The sequence below is a fragment of the Lethenteron reissneri genome, chromosome 37, assembly GCF_015708825.2.
Source record: "Lethenteron reissneri isolate LAM-NWPU_2019-01 chromosome 37, ASM1570882v1, whole genome shotgun sequence".
NCBI lineage: Eukaryota > Metazoa > Chordata > Hyperoartia > Petromyzontiformes > Petromyzontidae > Lethenteron > Lethenteron reissneri.
In genome coordinates, this window is record NC_083815.1 from 11,015,885 (window position 1) to 11,036,310 (window position 20,426).

Below are 20,426 nucleotides of genomic sequence, written 5' to 3' on the forward strand. Positions count from 1 at the left end.
AACGAGCGACGGATGAGCCCCGTTGCGCTGCTGCTTCTCTGCTTACTTAACTCGTTCACGCCAAGCCAGGCGGCGTCGTTGTCAGAATGCGGCAGCGGCGGCGGCCGCGTCGTCGTTGTGCCCGGACCGCCGCGAGAGATTTGCCCACTGGCACCGTCCTCGACGATGCGTGGCGGCATCGTCTTGTCTTGCACCGCAGCTACAGTTGGGCCTGTCGCATTGGCGAGATGTTAACTACCTCGCCTGGTGTACAGGAGGTCTTGGGCTCGATCCAGACCCTTAACGCCTGCTGTTGTATATTCGGAGTTTGTACGTTCTCCTCGTGGTCGCGTGGATTTTTCTTCGGGTCCTTGCGGTGTTTCCCTCCACACTTAGAATCAAGGAGCGTTTGTTCACGTGACAAACCTTACTAATTGGCTGTGTCGGTTGGTGATGGGTTAACGAGACATTTATATTTACACAATATAACCCAAAAAAACATTATCCAACCGTGCTTTCGCACTGTACTTGGCTATATAGCTCAGTGGGCCTTACCTGCTCAAATAAAACATTGTTTAGTCTTGCAAGCCCCCCGGGTTGCTGCGCATTGACCCGTTTCTCCCATTCCCCCGCCCCCCGTCCCAGTGCGTGAACTTAGGCCGCCTCACCACGGTGCAGATCGGCCACGACAACGCGGGGCTGCTCACCAAGTGGCTGGTGGAGTGCGTCATGGTGCGGAACGAGATCACGGGGCACCTGTACAGGTGCGCTCGTCTGGCGACCCACAGGATATACCCCCCCCACCCCCCCCACCCCCTCAACAACAACAACAAGAACCGCCATTCGGCACTAAGTGGCGGTGATGTCACCACGGCGCTTGTGCCAGGCTATGTGCACGTTGAGGCCACGTGAAGTGTCGAACGCCCGCTGGCAGGAGGTTACGGGGCAGACCCAGGTGCCACGAGTCGCATCACTGAGATGACTGGCCGATGCCCCACCACCCCCACCACCCCCACCTCCACCTGCCCTCCCCACTGCCACGGGGCCGTCGCGTTCAATGAGCGCGACGGAAGGAGCCGGAGATTGAGAAAGTGAGGAAGGCCTGAGAGAGAATGGTTTGACGATGACATCGCAAGAGATCGGTGCCAGAAAGACGTGGCCACGACTTGAGCGTATTGGCACAGTAGACTGAAAGTAAAGTGGGAAAAAAATGACGGAATGTGCAGTGGACACCTCCGGGTTATCTGCCCATGGATCATGATAATGATGACAGCAGTGCATGCTAGAAGCGAAACACCAAGTGTGGGTGAGAGGTGGTTTAAGGGACTTCAGAGGCAGGCCTGCTACTTCCTCTATGCCTCTCTATAATTGTGGGGGTGACACACGGGAGTTCTGAATGGATCATGTGCTCAACCATGAACGAATGGGCACTTTTAAAAATATACAGTAAAACCTCGTTATTTCGGTATTTGATCATCATTATTATTCGTAATTGTGGTTAATTCGGAACGGCTGCGCTTTCGGCATCGACACAGTATTATGAATTCGCCATGACCCGAGTTGCTGCACCAAATGGTCCAATTTGGGCACGCACGTGGAGCGACACCACGCCATGACCAAAACAACGACTCTGTCTCGTGGCGGCGCACGTGGTGAGCGTTAGTGCAGACCTGTTGCTTTGGACTTTACCTTGTTGATGCACTCTGTGCAAGCCAACCCTCTCAGGAATGTCGTCTGCACCTACATCAAGAAGTAATGGAAAGGAACTGGGGAGTACAATTGTACGTAATTCGGAATATTGGATATTTTGGCAAGGCCAGAGCCCCATGTGTCGAATTAACAACGGTTTACTGTAACTTGAAACAAATCTCTCGTTTCAAATGAGGCGTGATGTGCCCATGTTTTGAACTGAGGCATATTTCGCAGCACTGACGTTCAAACATTTTTGTTGTTGCTTAAATAATTGACGAATGTGCATGACTGATTGCCAAAACACAAACGATGCCAGAACGTAACGGATTGTGACGACGACGACAACGACGAAGACTAAAAGCGTCGACTTCCCCCGTGGCGGTGCCGCCCGCCAGGTTCCCGTGCGGCCGCTGGATTGGCCGCGGCGTGGACGACGGAAGCCTCGAGCGCATCCTGGTGGGCGAGGTGGTGACGGCCGCGGCGGCGGCGGCGACGACGGGGGGTGGCGGGGGCCGGGCCGGCGGGAGGGCCGCGGGGGCCGCCCGGGGGGACGAGCGGCACCGCGGAAGCCGCGGCGCGGCGCCCTGCGCCCGCTCGCCGGCGCTCGCCCGACGGGGCCCGGCCTCGTCCGCTGGCTCCTCCGCCGCCTGCGCCAACGCGGCCGCCAACGGGTCCTGCGCCGGCGGCGCCAGTGAGTACGGCTAGGAGGGAGCGGGGGGGAGGGGCGAGAGTTGGTGCGGCAGAGGGCAACAGTGGGTGCAGCTGGGAGGAGGGGCGTGAGTAAGTGCAGCTGGGAGAAGGGGCGTGAGTGGGTTCAGCTGGGAGAGTGAGTGGGTGCAGCTGGGAGGAGGGGCGTGAGTGGGTGCAGCTGGGAGGGTGGGGTGTGAGTGTGTGCAGCTGGGAGAGTGAGTAAGTGCAGCTGGGAGGAGGGGTGTGAGTGTGTGCAGCTGGGAGGGGGGGGAGTGGGTGCAGCTGGGAGGGTGGGGAGTGAGTGGGTACAGCTGAGAGATTGAGTGGCTGCAGCTGGGAGAGTGAGTGGGTGCAGCTGGGAGGGTGGGGATTAAGTGCAGCTAGAAGGCGAAAGGGGGTGCAGCAGGGGGCACGAGTGGGTGTCCGTGATGGCGATTCGTTGTTTCAGCGAAAAGAGAGGAGTCGGTGGTGAGAGGGGTTCCTTGTGTAGTGGAGTCAGTCCCTGATTACCCATTACTGCCCTGCTCCTCCACGCCCACAACACTCAGCGGGAGGTCGCTCCTTCTCTTCTGTTGCCCCCATTGTTTCGAACTCCCTACCCCCACACACATCTGATTCCCTTCCATCGGTTTTAAGTCTTTCCTTTGTTCCCTCTGCCATGTTCTCTACGAAACGAATATGCCCACTAGTTTCTGTGCAGTGTCTAGAACGTGCTTTGTAATTGAACGCTCAAGGCCTGTCCCTAATGCACTGTGAAGAGTGGCTGTAATGGAGCGTTAAATTCGTACACCCGACAAAATCACCGATCAGAGATTTGCCCCTCCATATATGATCATTGTGGATCGTTAATCGAGGTTAACTGCATCGATTCCGCTCGGTCGATACCATAATAAACAAACATAAAAAATACGGGGTTATTCATAATGTGCCGGTTGATCGCTGCGTCGATTAAATTGCCAATCCATGGATCGAGTAATGATGCGTGAGTGGGTGCTGCTAATATCAGCGAGATCGGTTACTCCGTCGCAATCCACTTTTCTTGTACCACGGCGCACCTTGTGTCAGCCGTCTCCTGAATGTGACACCATACACACTCTGCAACTCGTCTTAGATTCAGAATACTATCATCGGGGCCATCCATAAATAACGTCACGCACCTAGGGGGGGGGGGTCCGACATTTGTGACGATGTGTAACGAGGGTGGGAGGGGTTTAAGAAATGTGACGTAACACAAAAATGCGCAACTTTAAATAAATATAGACAACACGTTCTACTTAATTAAATATACTTTTAATAAATGTTTTCTCCTACAACATCAGAGTGCAGCGCCACATTAAATACGCACTACAATGACAATAGTTTAAAGCGATTTGAAGCATGTTTAATTTTTTTTTGGGAGGGGGGCAGAGTTTTGTGACGTCATATTTGAGGGGGGGTCTGAATTTTTGTGACGCCGTGTGACGAGGGGGGGGGAGGGGTCAAAAATCGTCCAAAATCGCGTGACGTCATTCATGGACGGCCCCATTCCTATTTTGAGGAGTTTGTAGTACAGCTGCCTCTCATTTCACGCGGGGGCTGTGTTCTTGAAGAATGGCGCGTTGATCAACATCGCGTAAATTAAACGTAAGAAATCAAGGAAATGGTTGGGGTGAGGAAGAGCACACTGCTGAACCCCATTCTTGCGTCTACATATTTCACCGGTTACAGGAACATATTATATTTACAATGCTACAATACATGTATTAAAGATAGTAACAGCCTATTTAAAGAAAGAAAGAATAAAGCAAAACAAAAAGATTTTAACACGTTCGTAAAGATAAGCTTAAAAAAAAGAAGATAAGCTTATTTCGATTTAAAGCTTTCGTGACTGCAGGGATTCATCTTCTTGATTCTTTCGGTAAAGTCACGTAGAAGGGAAATAATAAAATAATAATAATAAAACATAATAAAATAATTCTCACGACGTTTCGGCCACAACGCAGGCAACTGTCCTCAGGTGAAGAACAGGTCTGTCATTTCAGACGCTGTCTTTCCGACAGACCTGTTCTTCACCTGAGGACGGCTGCTTGCGTTGTGGCCGAAACATCGTGAGAATTATTTTATTATGTTTTATTTTTATTATTTTATTATTTCCCGTCTACGTGACTTTACCGAAAGAACCAAGAAGAAGATAAGCTTATCTTCACGAACGTACCGGGGCTGGTGGAGTGGAGGCGTGGAGAGTGGCGGTGCGCGAGGAGGCGATGCTGACCGATGCTGCCCATGATTGTGATTGTTGCCAGTGCTGCTGCTGCTGCTGCTGCACCTCAGGCGGGATCGCTACTCAACGTTGCTGCCCCAGACTAACGATTAGCTCGCAGCGCGTTCCACACACCGTGGCCAACGCACCAAAGCGCGCTATTCTAATAATAGCGCTCGTATAACAAAAGTAAGCGTAAATTGACCTAACGCGGTATTTTTAAATCGCATTACTTAATACGACGACTGTACACCCAGTGGCTAGGAGATGTTAACTCCCTCGCCTGGTATGCAGGAGGTCGTGAGTTCGACCCCGACACTGACGCCTCCTGTATTATTTGGTGTTTGCGTGTCTCTCTCCCCGTGGTCGTGTGGATTTTTTTCCGCGTTCTCCCGTTTTTTCCTCCAAATTTATCAACGTGCGTTTAGAGTGCTTTGCTGCTATACGTTTCCACACGATGATAAGCCACTTCGTTGAGCTAGGGTGTGTCGCCAGGTGGCTTCTGACAAAGAGCTACATAGCTCAGTGGGCCTTATCTGGTAAAATAAAAATAATTTAGCTGTAACAGTTTATCACACTTGGACACTGAGGGGCAGGGCGTTTCATAAATGTGCGCGATCCGCCAATGCTCGCTCCCTCCACACTGCTGGATTTAGGCTTTGTATGGAATTGTGACTGCTGAACCAGTATGGCATTGCGACTCTGTAAATAGGATGGCTTCTGACTCTCTTGACCTCGAATTGCCTCTTCCTGCTCCATGCCCCCCGCCCCCGCCTCGCTTAGAGATGATCCCAGAGCAGATCCAGGAAGGGGTGGGTGAAGCCGTCAACAACCTGGTGAAGCATTTCCACAAGCCTGAGAAAGAGGTGAGGTCATGGTGTCCCCAGAGGCAGCAGCTCGACTGCGCTGGCAATGCTTGTGCTGATGATTCTAGTGGTTCTCCGTAAGGTTAAACAGGGGTTACAAGGACTAAACTAACCCCCGTGTTGTTTATGGTTGCCTGTGGCGTTGTCGGAGCCGCAACTGGTTTATGGGGGCGCCACGGTGGCGAGATGTTAACTACCTCGTCTGGCATGCAGGAGGTCATGGGTTTCATCCTGACGCCTGCTGTTTGCACGTTCTCCCTGTGGTCTCATGGATTTTTGTCCAGGTCCTCCGGTTTTTCCCTTCACAATTTAGAATCAACATGCATTTGGAGTATTTGGCTGCAATAAATGTCCACGTGATAACCCACTTTGTTGAACTATCATTTGTGGCCAGGTCGCTTTGGGAAAAGAGCTGTATAGCTCAGTGGGCCTCACCTGGTAAAATATAAATACTTTATAGTTTAAAATAAAAAAAACACAAATTTGTCTCATGGCCTCCTGTTTGGTGGAACTCTCCATCAACACCACCTGGGGGCTCTATCCTCCCGTTGTCTTCCATCCACAAGCCTGCACCGCTCAACCAGGTGTCGCTACGCCCCCAGCCTGGCAAAGGCATCGTGGTGACATCAAAGCCACTGAGCGGTGACTGACAGCCTTTCCTGCTCCTGCTGTTGTTGTGTGGGGAGCGATGGCACAGCGGTTAGCGCGCTGCGCTACAAACCCAGTGACCCGAGTTCGCTCACGGCCAACATCCAGTGACGATGATCTGAACCGGTCCTGGGCCTCCTCCCCTAGGCTAAAGGGCTACATGGTGCGGATCTTTGTCTTTGTTACGTTGGCAGCGTGGGTCCCTGACACTGCTGCTGTGTGGAGAGGGAGGCCTCGTGTGGGCGCTGGGGCACGTGTTCCAGCACGGCCTACGCTCCCCACGCCTCTTCCAGAAGCCTGTCTTCGTCTGGGACTTTGTGGGTGAGTGTATTCAGTCGCCGGTGCCCCTTTAACCAGCGGCCACATCCGTGCTGGTGCCACGCTGTGCCAGGTCCTTCTTCTTCTTTCGTACGGCTGATGTCAATGCAGGACAACAACCACAATTTCACATTGGGGGGGTGGTCAAGCCAGACAAGCGCGTCAGTAGCGGAGTTTATCGCACGCACTGCCGGTCAGGTGAGGCGCCAGCTTGCTCTTACGCCTGCGGAAGCAGAGTCGTGCCGCCGACGTCACACAAAGTGCGTGGCGTGATATAGAAGTGCGTTTAGGTGACGCGATGATGGCGCGTGCGTGAGCTGCGTGCCGACTGGCGTCGCGCGCAAGTGACTTCGTCGTTCGCCTCACCCCTGGGGCCCTTGCTTGACCCCGAGTTCGGTTCGGACGTGCTGTGATGCCTGCGTGACACGGTTTGGTCAAGGCCCAGCTCAGAGATTAGGAAGTCACCCAGACTGCAAGGGTTCGTGCTGGCTCGTCACTGTTGTGCCCTTGGAAAAGGGGTATAAATGTTCCTGCGTAGGCTCAGTCTTTGACTTCCTCTTTCTGTCTGCCCATGTCAGCCTCTGTGGCCAAAAGGTCGGAGTTCAAATGGTTTCCACTGCTCAAACGAGCATTGGACAGTGCTCGACTCGCTCTGCAGTCCCAAACCAGTTTTGTTAATTCCTTGCTACCCGTGGCTAAGGCCAGTATCGCCATCGGGATGACCACTGTTGACTTCCCATGCAAGAATCAATTCTGTCTGCGCTCACTCCTCTCCAGCTGGGTCGCACTGCAGTGGGTGCGTTTGACTACAACAAACACCAACCTTCCAGGGCGAGTCGGCCTCCTGTCAGTAAGTAAATGGGAGTATCCACTCTGTGGGAAGTCAAAAGCTATTGTCCTGCAAAGGTTGGCCACTGCCACACTCCCATCAGACGACCGGTGTTAACAAACGACTTACAGTAAAACCTTGGATTGCGAGTAACTTGGTCTGCGAGTGTTTTGCAAGACCAGCAACATTTTTTAATAAATATTAATTTGATAAACGAGCGAGGTCTTGTAATACGAGTAGTACATATATGCTTTGTCTGCCGAGCGTCACGTGATCACAACTGATATACGAGTGCTTTGGATTACAAACACTTTTCCGGAACAAATTGTGCTCACAATCCAAGGTTTTACTGTACAAGTATTTGCGTAGATGAGTGGAGCGGCAGTTTAATGTCTTTAACTCTGCATTGCAATCGTGATGGCCAGGGTCCGATTTTTATTGATATTTATTCGTACCAGCGATTCACGCATGTATGTATGTGAAACTTCTTTCGCACGGTACGGAACCAACCGTGCTAATGGTATGTGCAGGAGAAGGACAACGAACTAAACACAAAAAGCAGTTATAAAGAAATGAGATTTCAATCTAGATTTAAAAGTGCGTGGCTCCAGTAGCTTCCGAAGTTTGGAAGGAAGAGCATTCCAGACGGCCACAGAAGCGCACCTGAAAGCGCGTGATGCAGTGACCGTCTTTGTTCGATGGCCTGCCAAAAGCCGCTGCGAGGATGAGCGGAGTTCGTGACTGCCGGAACTAAACCATCGCCCGCGCTTCGCAGAGAGGGTGGCCTCGCACCTGGAAGAGACCGCGGAGGGCACAGCGGCCGCAACGACGCTCCTCCGGCACGGCGGTGGCTCGGAGCGGCCGCTCCTGGCGGCGACTCCGGCCCCGCCGCTGCCCGCGCCGGAGCCGGACGCGGATCTCCGGCGGGGAGAGGGGCCGAGCCGGGAGGTGCAGGCGCGACGCGCCCTCTGCTCGCTCGTGCGCGCCATCAACGGGGCGCCGCGACACATCGGCAAGGATGGCAAGTTCCAGCTGCTCGTGTGCTTCGGAGCCCGGTGAGGAGGCCGCGGGAGCGTGGGGCACCGTCACACCGAAGGGATTTTCAGGAGGTTGTGGGTTCGATGCCTACCCTGACGCCTGCTGTATATTTGGAGTTAGAATGTCTCTCTCACTGTGGTGGTGTGGATTTTTATCCAGGTCCTTCGGGTTTTCCCTCCATATTTAGAAACATGCATTGAGATTCATATTCTTGGTTCTTTCGGTAAAGTCACGGAGAAGCGAAATAATAAAAATAAAACAATAAAAGTATCACGACGTTTCGATTGCAACATAAGCAATCATCATAATTTTCTTGCAGTGGTTTTCACACCTGATGATGATTGTTTGTGTTGCAATCGAAACGTCGTGAGAATGTTATTGTTTTATTTTTTTTATTTTATTATTTCCCGTCTACGTGACTTTACCGAAATAACCAAGAATATGAATCCCTACAGTCACGAAAGCTTTAAATCGAAATGCATTGAGATTATTTGGCTGTTATAAATGTCCAAATGATAAGCCACATTTGTTGTGCCATCATTTGTGGCCAGGTCGCTTCTGAAAAATAATTTAACGTCTCAGTGGGATTTGCCTGGTAGGATGGAAATGGTTTCATTTTATTTCTGTGTTTTTACGTGATTTATTTGCCTTTCCTGTACTTGGCACTACTATCGTGTTTTTATATTGTTTGTTGTTGTAACGTTCTTACCCGCCCCTACTGGACATCCGTGAAAAAGAGCTTTATAGCTCATCGGATTCCTCCAGTATGAATAAACATTCTGACTCTTCCCCCTCTCCGCGCCCCGGCAGGGAGCAACTGCTGCACAGCTGGCTCTCGCTGCTCACCAGCTCCCCCGTGCTGCAGCAGATGTACGAGGACGTCGCCCTGCTGCGCGACGCGAGGCTGGTGAGCGACCTGGAGCGGCTCCTGCAGGCCCTGCTCGGCTTCCCCATCAGCCTGGAGTCGTCGCTCGTCAAGGGCATCGACACGTGACCTCCGCCGGACGTCGCCGCGTGACCCTGGCCGCGCCGGGCCCACCATCGTTGACCTCCGACCACCAGCGCGACGATGACGACGAAGGTAGTCCCGGAGGAATCGTCATCGTCGCCGCTGCCGTTCCTCTGCCGTCTTCGACACCGGAGGTCCAAGTGCGCGGACCCCTGTCAATCCGCTGGAGCTGTCCGACCGTAAACCTCAACGTTTGTCTGCAAGTCTCCCCCCCCCCCCCTCCCCCCGACGTCCAAACTGCTTCAACGCCAGTCTTTGTTCGCAGCCCTCCAGGGTTGAGGACTGTCATCCGTCAGGTCATCTGATGAGTTCATCCGTAGACGACGGAGTATCTTCAAGTTGTCTCCACCCCTGTGCCGTTTTGTTTTCAACTCGCCTCCATGTATTTGCTGTCCTCAACACCAGCATTAGTTCGTGAGCATCGCCCACCCCCCCCCCCCCCCCCCCCGCTTTCCCGTTCGTATATCTGTGACCTCTTAAGTCATCGCCGATCCAAGACTTAAACTGAATGACCAACAGGACCAACTGTCCTCACCAGCAGACTTATCAGTGCCCTCCAGTCATCATCCCAACTCCGATACAGTCTTCAGTGTCAGCTGTGGTTCACGATCCCCAAAGTGTAAGGCCTGTGATCGGCTTCGGTTGACGTCAAAGATAGATTAAGTCCTCATTTAACATGGCAGAGTAAAGTGCCGCTTTAACCAACAACAACAAAAAACCCGTTAAACAAAACAATTTCCCCATGAATAAGGTAACTATGAAGTTTGACGAGATACGATGTACTTCTACTACTACTACTCGCGGTAACGCCGCCGCGTTACCGTATCACTCCGCGTATGGTATCACTGCACCGCTCAGCCGTGCAGCTCAAGTAGTTCGTCGTCGACCACTCAGAAACCGCGTTACTGTAACCGCGCACCTTCCGCGCTATAACAGTGCACGTTCCACATTGTGCAAAGTGTTCCCGAATGGAAGGAACCGTGTCGTAGCGAAAACGTGTTGTGTGAACACGCGTTAAGCGAGGACTTACCATGTACTCTTCAAGTCTACTTCGCCCATACGTTGCCTTCAACAATAACTTCGCTTCATAATCTCTCAGTGTTAAGCTTGTGTTCTCTGAGCCGCTGGCAATAGATTCAAGAATATTTTTCATCGTTGCTGATTTGCTTTCGTAACGGTGATGTGCTACGTCTACGAATCGAACGCCGATGAACTCTTCCGAGCTGCCCGAATTGACCCGCAGATCGATTGAGTGCCCTCAAGTCATCGCCACTGCTCGGTATATCAACCTTGGTGCTTTGATCTCCCCACGACACCGTCAAACAACTCGGTATGCCCACATGGGCCGAGTGTCTTCACTTCAACGTCAATTTCCAATCACCCGTCTGCAGCTGTCCAGATCTGCTCGGCCTCCTGATTTCACCAGCAGATAGATAAGCGCTCTCAAATCATCTACGCTCCCTTCGCTGTCACCATTGCCAACCGTGGTTCATGATCACCAAAGAGTAAGGTCGCGTGACTTAACCTCCTAATACACTCTAACCTGCTCACCAGCAGGCCAATGCGCGTTTCCATGTCGTCTCCGCACTGTGCACGCGGTCGACGTTCGTTTGTCACGTACGTACGCGTGTCGAACTTCTTTCGCGCTGTACATAGCCAACTCATGGGAGGTGCGGTGGGGGGAGAAAAGTCCACAGCAACGCGAGCCTTTGGCCACTCAAGATACCAGACCTGCAGATTGAACGGCGAGTCTTCACGTCAACTTCCACTGTGGCTGTCACGTCAAACGGCAACATCGTCCTGTCATCCCCAGGCTACCTGCTGACCCACTTAACCTGTGCACAACCAGACGAACTGCACCCTCGCTAATTATTTCCTCTTGCGGTGTTCAACGGTCTGGGTTTCGCCCTGGAAAGTGCAGGCGTTTACCTCTTGTTGTTTATAATCGCGGGACGGGACAAAAACAAAGCAGACGATGCAATGTCTGCTTTTGGCCTCTTGGACAATGGCGCTGCCGGTGAATCTGTGTCGGCGCCCGGTGCACTCGATAGCACGAGGAGCCCCTGCTGCGTCTACTCCCGCAGCAGTCGTCCGCGTCTCGTGCGTCCAGTCCGCGAGGTTGTCATCTCGTGCGGCCCGTCTCGTGATCTCGGCTGCCGCACCAACCGCACCGACACGTCTGCCGTGCGCCGTCCATGTGACGACGTCTCCGTTGTCCCGGATGTTTTTTACGTGATCCTTTTAGACGTTTCGGATGAGTGCCCCCCCCCCCCATGTTATAAATAGCAGCGCTTGATGGACTTCTAAACCCATTTTTCGTAAACAGAAAAAAGAACTGTTCTTTCGCCTTTTTGGGCAGCGGGACCTTTTCTATCCGAAAACGTTGCGAACTGTCTAAAGGGGTAACCGTTGTGATTCCTGCAGTCACGCAAATCGATGCCCCTCAAGTTTTAGCGTGAACCATTGCGCAGGGCGAGTGTACCGTCTGTTCCCAGACACGCGTGTTGTATGCTGTCGGTTTGCGAACGAAACAAAACCAAACCAGACGGTGACATCCCAGCGCGGAGCGGAGAATTTTTATACGAACGTTTGCATTTCTCTATCTTTCTTGTTTGTTTTGTACACAAATTAACGAGCATACGCCATTCGTGATACAAAGTCGATTTCCCGTGCAGACGACGACGACGGCGGCGGCAGTGTGCGTGGGTTTTTTTGGCCTCTCGCACGGCGGCGTTTGCCCTGCGGGAGGGGAGGGGGGGGGGGATCTGCCTGCGTCTGGCCGAAATTGCGGCGTCGCCATCCCCCCCGCTCCTCCTCTTCGTGGGCGCGCCGAGACTCGCCGCGGTCGCATGCGGCGAGTCCATCATCCCACCCCCTTGCCCAGTTCTTAGATTCTTTCACAAGCTCGTTCCATGCCCAAATCGTAACAGGAGCGAGTAAAGGGGCAGGCCTGCAATTTGCTCGCGTGAGGCACTGCCGGAAGGAGGGCCTCCACTGGAGATGAGACTCTGGAAGAGCCTCTCTAACGGGAGTACCCACACTTGTGGGAGCACCCACCCTTTACCCCACCACACGCTGCCCCTCGATCGGCTAACAATGAACCCATTTCAATTGCTGGGTGGACAGAGGACGGGAGGATTTAAGAATATTAGCGCCATTGTTCCAACATACATGTGCATACAAATGTATGTACATGTATGTTGAGGTTCAATAGGAATGTTAGTGGCCATGTAGAGCATACAATGGCGAAGTATGTATGTATGTTGAACTTCTTTCGCACCATACGTAGCCAACTGTGCTAACCGGAGGTGCGGGGGAAGAACAACAAACTAAACACCAAAAGCAGTTATAAAGAAATGAGTTTTCAATCTGGATGATTTAAAAGTGCATCATAGCTTCAGCGGGTTCCTAATATCGGAAGGAAGAGCGTTCCAGACGGCCGCAGAAGAGCAACTAAAAGTGCCCGATGCGGTGACCGTCTTTGTCTGATGGCTGGCCGCGAGGATGACCAAGGTTCGCTGGGTTGATTTACACACCTTGACGATAAAAACTAAACTTATAATAATTTCGTTTGTGATGTGAATTTACCCGGAGAAGCATCACGATTTTCAGAAGCCTTGCAATGAGGTTCCTGTATTGGAGCACTTGTCAGATGTATATATGATGTGGAAGGAACCTCTCTTGGTGCTTTTTACATGGAACCTCTTCAAGTGCAGGACACCCCGTCCGTTGCCATTGTAAGGTTTGAATTGCCACCCAGATGGACTCTCTTGTCTTGCTTCAGAATCCACAACACGCTTCAATTAATTGCTAATCGAGAAACTTGTTTTCCCTGCAAAGTGATTCTTTAACTTTGGAACCACGTGGGAGGCACCAGGAGCCATGTCTGCGGATTTTCTTCATATTTTTCTAATTTTTTCTACAATATTTCTCTTAGGATTTGTCAAATTTCTACATTTTTCTGATTAATAATCGACTCAAATCGAGGAATGGCTCAAACTCTGGCTCTTATTCGTTCTGTTAGAGGATAGGGTAACTATCCCTTTCAGAATCCTTCAACCGTTGATTCTCATACGCGCACGATTTGATGCATGCAATGTGAATGTAATATTTTGATTGGATCGTCACATGCCCAAACGTCATAGCGTGGACATTGATCTCTTGTTGCAAAAATTGTCTAAATATTTTGACCGTGGCGTTTTTACGATTACACCGTATTCACGCAATACAGAAATAATATTCCTGATACCACCTATGGCCCTTTGTCAACCCTCTGCAGGGTGAAGGGCTCCCCCATTCCATTTCTGATGTGGGAGATTGACCATTCTTCACCACGCTGGTCAAAGCAAGTAGGTGAAAAGGGGGCTGCCCAGGACAGGTTCAGATTTTCACGTTTCCACTGATGTTAGCCGTTGCTAGGTATCGATTTAACATTTGTCGGTTTATAGCACATTGTGCTAATTGCTACGTCACTACTCCCCATAAAGATATAACAATGAAATATATACACATGCGTCTGTATATGTGTATCTATATGTATATATAACTGTGCCTATGTGTATATATAGTTAGATATTTAACTATATTGTGCTGTATATGTGTCTGTATACGTGTGTGCAACCCATATTCGTAATATTTATTAAAGTGTCCTAATAATGAGCTCCCACAGCCCATGTGACACAAATAAAGCACCTAAAGCCAGCCAATATTTTTTCTAATTATATATTTTTTATTTATCTCACCTTTTTACAATGTTATGTTTGTACTAATTGTTTCTTTCGTGACCCGTCCGTGCCAATTATTTGACGTACTTTGCTCTACGTAATATTTTTCATTTCCAGTTTTCATTGTTGCCATGTAAACTCTCGATATTTGCTGTAAAGAGGGGCTCTGCACGTTGCCCGGCGAGGTGGCACTCAAGCACGAGCGAAGGGTTCGATTCAAATCCTCCCTCTTTGAGAATTCCAAAATTGTTATTACATTAATACTCACCAGGACAAAAAAGTTGACTTTCATCCTGAAGTTTTGGGATTGCCCCCTCCCCCCCCCCGGGAAGCTACTTTATCCACCTCTGAACTTAAGCCATCATCCCTCCTGTAAGGATAAAATTAGTACCACCTTATGGGGAGTCAGAAGTGGATAAACTTGTGTTGGTGGGCATCTGCTGCCATGGGAATGTCGCATTTGCACAACTAGTTCAGGGCTGTCAGTGGAGATGAAACATGGGGGACACTGGGCCTTCGACTGCAGACTGGATTCAGGCCTGTCCTACCTGAAGCCAGACAGCACCTCTGTCACGCTCTGTAAGGAGTTGTGTGCCACACGCGATGCTTTCCGTTTATAGTTTACTACTTTTACCAAAAACAGTAACCCTCAGAGCTGGGATACACCAAATTAGATAGAGAAATGTGACATACAGGTGATACTTCAGAATCAAAATATTGATTTATCCTGGAAAAATCCGTTGAGCTATGAAGCTCTTTTTTCACATGTCCCGTACGGGCGGGTAAGAACGTGACACACTTGGATAGATACCTCCCTGATTTCTAATGACTCCATTTCAACAGGTGATTGAATACTGCATTGTGCACGCAATTTATCCATATCTTACAGAGGAGAGTGCCAATAGATGGAATATGCCTACTGAGGGTTGGTGGCAGATTTCTAGAGGCTTTTGAATTTAAATGTTTCTTTCTTTAAGATGTATTCCCGACTATTGTAGTGAGGCGTCTATAAATGGATCGCCCTGTATGCGTAAGATACACTAGCGTCATTTGGGCAGTGTTTTGGCAGATAGGCAAAGATGATGAGGCATGCTCCACTGGAGAACTGCTTCATCGCCGATCAACAAAATTAACTGAACACATGCTGTGAAGAATGGACAATTCCTGAAACGTCGCCTATTATATATATATTTGTTGTTCTAAGGCCACAGTGTTATTGGCGAAGGTGTTACGATTTTTTTTCTTTATTTATGTTTGTGCACGACTGCCAACTCTGCAGCAGCTGGAACATCACCGAATAATTAGTTGTAATCGACCACCACTGGCTGCCAAGATTTCGAACCCAGAATCTTGACACCGCAGACTCAATTCAACTGATACTGGAATATTTAAATGATTCACAAACGTGGGAATGGACAAGTGCGCGGCCCCACCGCCGATGTCAGCATTACACGCTCGTGCTGGGTGAAACATGACATCGCAGTGGCCTCATCGGGATGGTTGTCAATGAGATGGATGCCTTTTGATGGTCTTGAGTACATGTGGAGTCGCCACCTGTCTGAGAATTGGCATCTGTGTTCGGGTGGCAGGAATTGATTTGTTCCAAGATTCGATACTGGACTTGTGTTGAACTGTTACAGAACACTGCACAGTTTTAATAAACCGAGAAATCATGACAAAATTCAGGAAAGAGTTTCCCCTGTCTGGCATTAAGCAGGTGTTGCGATGTTTCAACACCAAATTGAAACCTATTGCAAGGCATCAAGTCCAGTGGTGATTTTTAGAATGGCCAGGCTTTGCAATGCATCTGTTAAGCTCTAAATATAATGTATTGGATCGTGATGCTGGTATCATTATACCCATATTTATGCTCCTGTTAATCATGGGTATTGGATATTATAACCCAGCAGCACTACGTCATACTCTCCAACACACACGCACGTTATCTGCCGCTTATCCTGAATGGTGCGTTGAGGAAATTGGTGTTGGCGTGTGACAAATATTCATGGCCAGTGTGGCACTGGAGTAGACGGTGAGACCACTGCTACATAAGGACACAGCCGCATTTGTATCACACCCAGTGCAGTTGTGAGCTGCACTGGGTGCTCATTGGAGGATGAGCTAACGTGCGGAGCGTGGTGGAGCTGCGGCGTAGTGGTGATGGGCATTGTACTACGAACCTGGCCCCCACAGTTCAATTCCCGACCATGGCTAACATCGGTGGTGCGTCATGTCTGAACCGATCCTGAGCCTGTCCCTGCCCTCCCCAACCCCATTAGCCAGCGTGATGAAGTACGGTCAAACAACCACCATGACTGACATGCTGAATTCATCCACTCGTGGATTGATGGGGCTGTTTTTTGTATATAATTTGTAGTCCACAGGCCAGTGCAGAAATTGGTTCCACCGATCGATTTATTTTACCTAATAGTGAATTACTTGATAACCCTATTAATTTCAAGTGGTTTTCACGTAATTCTCTGTTATTGGCCACACGAAGAGATTGTAACCACTTACAAGTCATGCCACCTCCAGGTGGTATCGGACAAGTGGTACCATTTGTCCTGGGCTCACCGACTGATATTGGGGGGGGTGGGGGGGTCGGCTAACCTTTGTGTGGTGCTGGCGATGACGCACGTTCGCGTGCCGGTTCCAGCCGTAATGAGCACCCACTCGCCAACGCCACTTGAGTCAGACGACTCTTCCCCCCCCCCCCCCCCCCCCATCAATAGAATGACTTTCATGTATTCAGTGTACAAGAGATGCGCTGCATGTGTACGCACGGTACCTGATGGGACGTATCATAGGCGCCGTGTATTTGAAGTTGAAATTATTCTTTGAATCAAAGTTCTAAATTGTTTACGAAACACCTTTGTTGTGATCAGCGTACAACCGAATGGGCCATGTTTTATGCTCTGCCATAAAAAAATGTGAATGTTTTGTAACGGCAACAACAAAAATGTGTTGATGCACGGTTTTGCATTGCTGTACTTTGCGTTTGAATGTATCTTATTAAAGGCAATGTATGAAATACGTTTTGGTAAAATGTGGCTTTATTGGACGTTGTTACTGTGCAGCCATGGTGGGTGTTGATTAATTTATTGACGTATATTTAAATGTGCTTTGGGATCTCTTGCAGAATCATTGAGGGAATTTCCAATGTCTCTTGCTTTTATTTAAACCCACTGATCCATCATGTCGACTATCGTGGAATTTATGAGATATAGGCTATCCATATTAATATCACAGGGTGTTTTCAATTCACCTTTAACGTCGCAAAAAATAATGCAAATGAAGGCAATAGGTCAGCGTTGGGTGAACTGGAAAACCGTTTATTCTGTTTCACCGTATGATAAGTCAAGAGACTAAGATAATATTCTTGGTTCTTTCGGTAAAGTCACGGAGAAGGGAAACAAAATAATAAAATAATATTATCACGACTTTCGATTGCAACACAAGCAATCATCATCAGGTGTCAAAACTACAGCAATACATTTTTAAATCGAAATTTAGACCAGGATAAGTTTCATTTAAAATGCACTTCTGAGAATTTGCAACAATACCATGAGAAATGTGCCTCCGGGCTCAGGAGACCACCTGGAGAGGATTCCAGGCACGTGTTGACAATGATGGCGAACAAGTGGAGACTTTTTGAAGCTCTTAAAATACATGTGTTATCATGTTGCAGTGTATTATCCGTTATCCCATTAAAAACGATAGTTCCTATATAAGTGTTAACATGTGTTTTTTTACGCACCCTATAGTTACCTGGGTCATCAGGGTCGCCAAAATAACAAAAGCTAAACACAAAAATATCAAATGAAGAAAGAATGTGAATATAAACCAGCGCAAAAACAACTGTCGTCACATGAGAAAGCCAACCAAGTAAAAATAAATTTAAATATAAATTAAGTAGTGTCAGTTGGCTCGGGTAGATTACGTCCTTGCAGACTTACCAAAAAAACCCAACACATTTGTCCAACACTGTCTTAAAATTAAAAACGTAAAGTATCGGGCAATGAGCATTGTTCATAGCACACGTTTCAAATACATTATATGGAGATGTATAGCACGTGAATAGGGGCAATTTCCTGAAATGTCGCCGAATATTTTAGCTAATCATGAGGCCATACAGTTTTATTGACAAATGCGTTGCGTTTGTGTCATTTGTCCACCACTACCAACGCAGCGGAAACGGCATCAGCAGTCACCAAATCATTGACTCGTCGTACGACTCAAAAGTTACGGAGACATTGAGCACGGGGTCACGTTAGTCCCTGACGTGCACACAGACGGGGGGACATGACGTTCCGTGCCACTCTCTGCCGTGCTGGACACCCGCTCCGTCGTCACGGAGAGAATCGACGACGCGGGCAGCGCGTGCAGTCGGAACAATGAACGCACCAAAGACAAAGATCCCCCGTGTAGCCTCAACAGACTGTTGGGGCAAGTGCCGTCAGCGAGTAGCACCTATGAAGGTCGGCACTGTGGGACACGAGGGGGGTGGGTGGCTAACACCACCCCCGGCCGCCTTTGTCTCCCCAGTGGCAACATTTACACACCGCCGCACCAGGTACTCATTTGAGGCTGAAGAGACCTAGGGGAGGAGGCCCAGGACCAGTTCAGATAATCCACGCCCGGCTGCTTTTTGTCCCCTGATATTGATGTTTACACACTGCCGCACCAGGTACTCATTTGAGGCTGAGTCGACCTAGGGGAGGCTCATGACCGGTGTTGGCTGTGAGCGCGAATTGATGAGATACTTTGATGAGCTGTCATTTGTGGCCAGATCGCTTCTGAAAAATTATCTAAATCGCTCAGTGGGCTTTACCTGCCACGATAACAAATAAACATGTGTATTTGTATAGTTTACTCTTTGTATCTTTCTGTAAAGTCACGTAGATAGAAAAATAATAGATCACGACGTTTCGATCGCAACACCCAAAGAGTATGAATTCCTGCATTCACGAAAGCTATAAATCAATATTTATTCGTATATTCTTTTACGTGATGTTTTCCTTTCCTTTACTTTGCACACCTATCACGATTTTTTTAATTGCTTGTTGTTTGTAACGTTCTGATCCGCCCGTACTGAACATCTGTAAAAAAAATAGCTTCATCGGATTCCTCCAGTGTAAGTCAATATCATAAACTGGGGTTGCCGGGTTCGTAGCCGCACACAGCCGTGCAAGATGCAACAAATGACGCACCAACCACCTGTTAACTCAGTGTGAACGCAATGCAAGTTTGCCGCAATTAAACAAAATCGCGCGTAAAAAAACGTGAGCGGCACGGTTCAGCACTTGGCAATGAGCAGCACGCACACGCGGAGTGGGATTTAAATGGTCCACCGCGTTATTTATGTATTTATGTCATTATACGGAGATTCCAGCCCCCACCCTCTCCCCCCCTCTCTATTCCCCTCTTCCCCCGGCCCCTCCCCCTCTCCCCCCAGCCCCTCCTCTACTCCCCCTCTCCCCCCTGGCCCTCCTCCTCATCCCCCTCTCCCCCCAGCCCCTCCCCCTCTCCCCCCAGCCCCTCCTCTACTCCCCCTCTCCCCCCTGGCCCTCCTCCTCATCCCCCTCTCCCCCCAGCCCCTCCCCCTCTCCCCCCAGCCCCTCCTCTACTCCCCCTCTCCCCCCTGGCCCTCCTCCTCATCCCCCTCTCCCCCCAGCCCCTCCCCCTCTCCCCCCAGCCCCTCCCCCTCACCCCCCTCTCCCCCGTCCCCCTCTCCCCCGTCCCCCTCTCCCCCCAGCCCCTCCTCTACCCCCCCTCTCCCCCCAGCCCCTCCCCCCAGCCCCTCCCCCTCTCCCCCCAGCCCCTCCCCCTCTCCCCCCAGCCCCTCCCCCCAGCCCCTCCCCCTCTCCCCCCAGCCCCTCCTCTACCCCCCCTCTCCCCCTGGCCCTCCTCCCCGCAGTTTCCCTTCTCTACCCCAGCCCCACCCCCCCCCCCTTCTTCGGGGTGACGTCACTGGCGGACGTGCGGGCCCGCTCGGGTGCACGTCACCACGCCCCCTTTGTGGCGCGTCATCAAAGCCACGCCTCTCCACGTGCTAATTTATGTTAATACATGTTAATCATAATCTTGATTTTTTTTTACATCGTCCTGATTGTATAAAGTCCCATAGAATATAACTGCTCGACCCGAGCTCTCTGGTCTAACGCTGGTGAGGCAATGCCACAAAGAAGGCTGCTCTCTCTGTTGGAGGCCAATCCCTTTCTAAGTCAATGCAACACATTATTATTATCATCATCATGTGACCTCCTTTGCCAGTAACAAAATATGAGAATAGGTTTTCCCCTTTTTTCTGGTAACAAAACAGCTGTGTTAAGATGTTAAAACACCAAACTGAGACTTTTACAAGGAATCATGTCTGCATTAACCACAATGCTTG

At 50.1% G+C, this 20,426-nt stretch overlaps 1 protein-coding gene across 4 annotated transcripts in view; it reads left to right on the forward strand.

Annotated features, from left to right (window-relative positions):
- LOC133351543 (DENN domain-containing protein 5B-like) overlaps positions 1–17,063 on the forward strand; it is a 74,917-nt gene extending 57,854 nt beyond the window's left edge. For all 4 annotated transcript variants that reach the window (XM_061566841.1, XM_061566842.1, XM_061566843.1 and 1 more), the window contains 6 exons: positions 625–743; positions 2,067–2,362; positions 5,384–5,466; positions 6,309–6,435; positions 8,037–8,316; positions 9,110–17,063. In XM_061566841.1, the coding sequence (XP_061422825.1) occupies positions 625–743; positions 2,067–2,362; positions 5,384–5,466; positions 6,309–6,435; positions 8,037–8,316; positions 9,110–9,293 (1,089 nt within the window). In that variant the 3' untranslated portion in view covers positions 9,294–17,063. The remainder of the gene's footprint in view (positions 1–624; positions 744–2,066; positions 2,363–5,383; positions 5,467–6,308; positions 6,436–8,036; positions 8,317–9,109) is intronic.
- Positions 17,064–20,426: the final 3,363 nt, after the last annotated feature.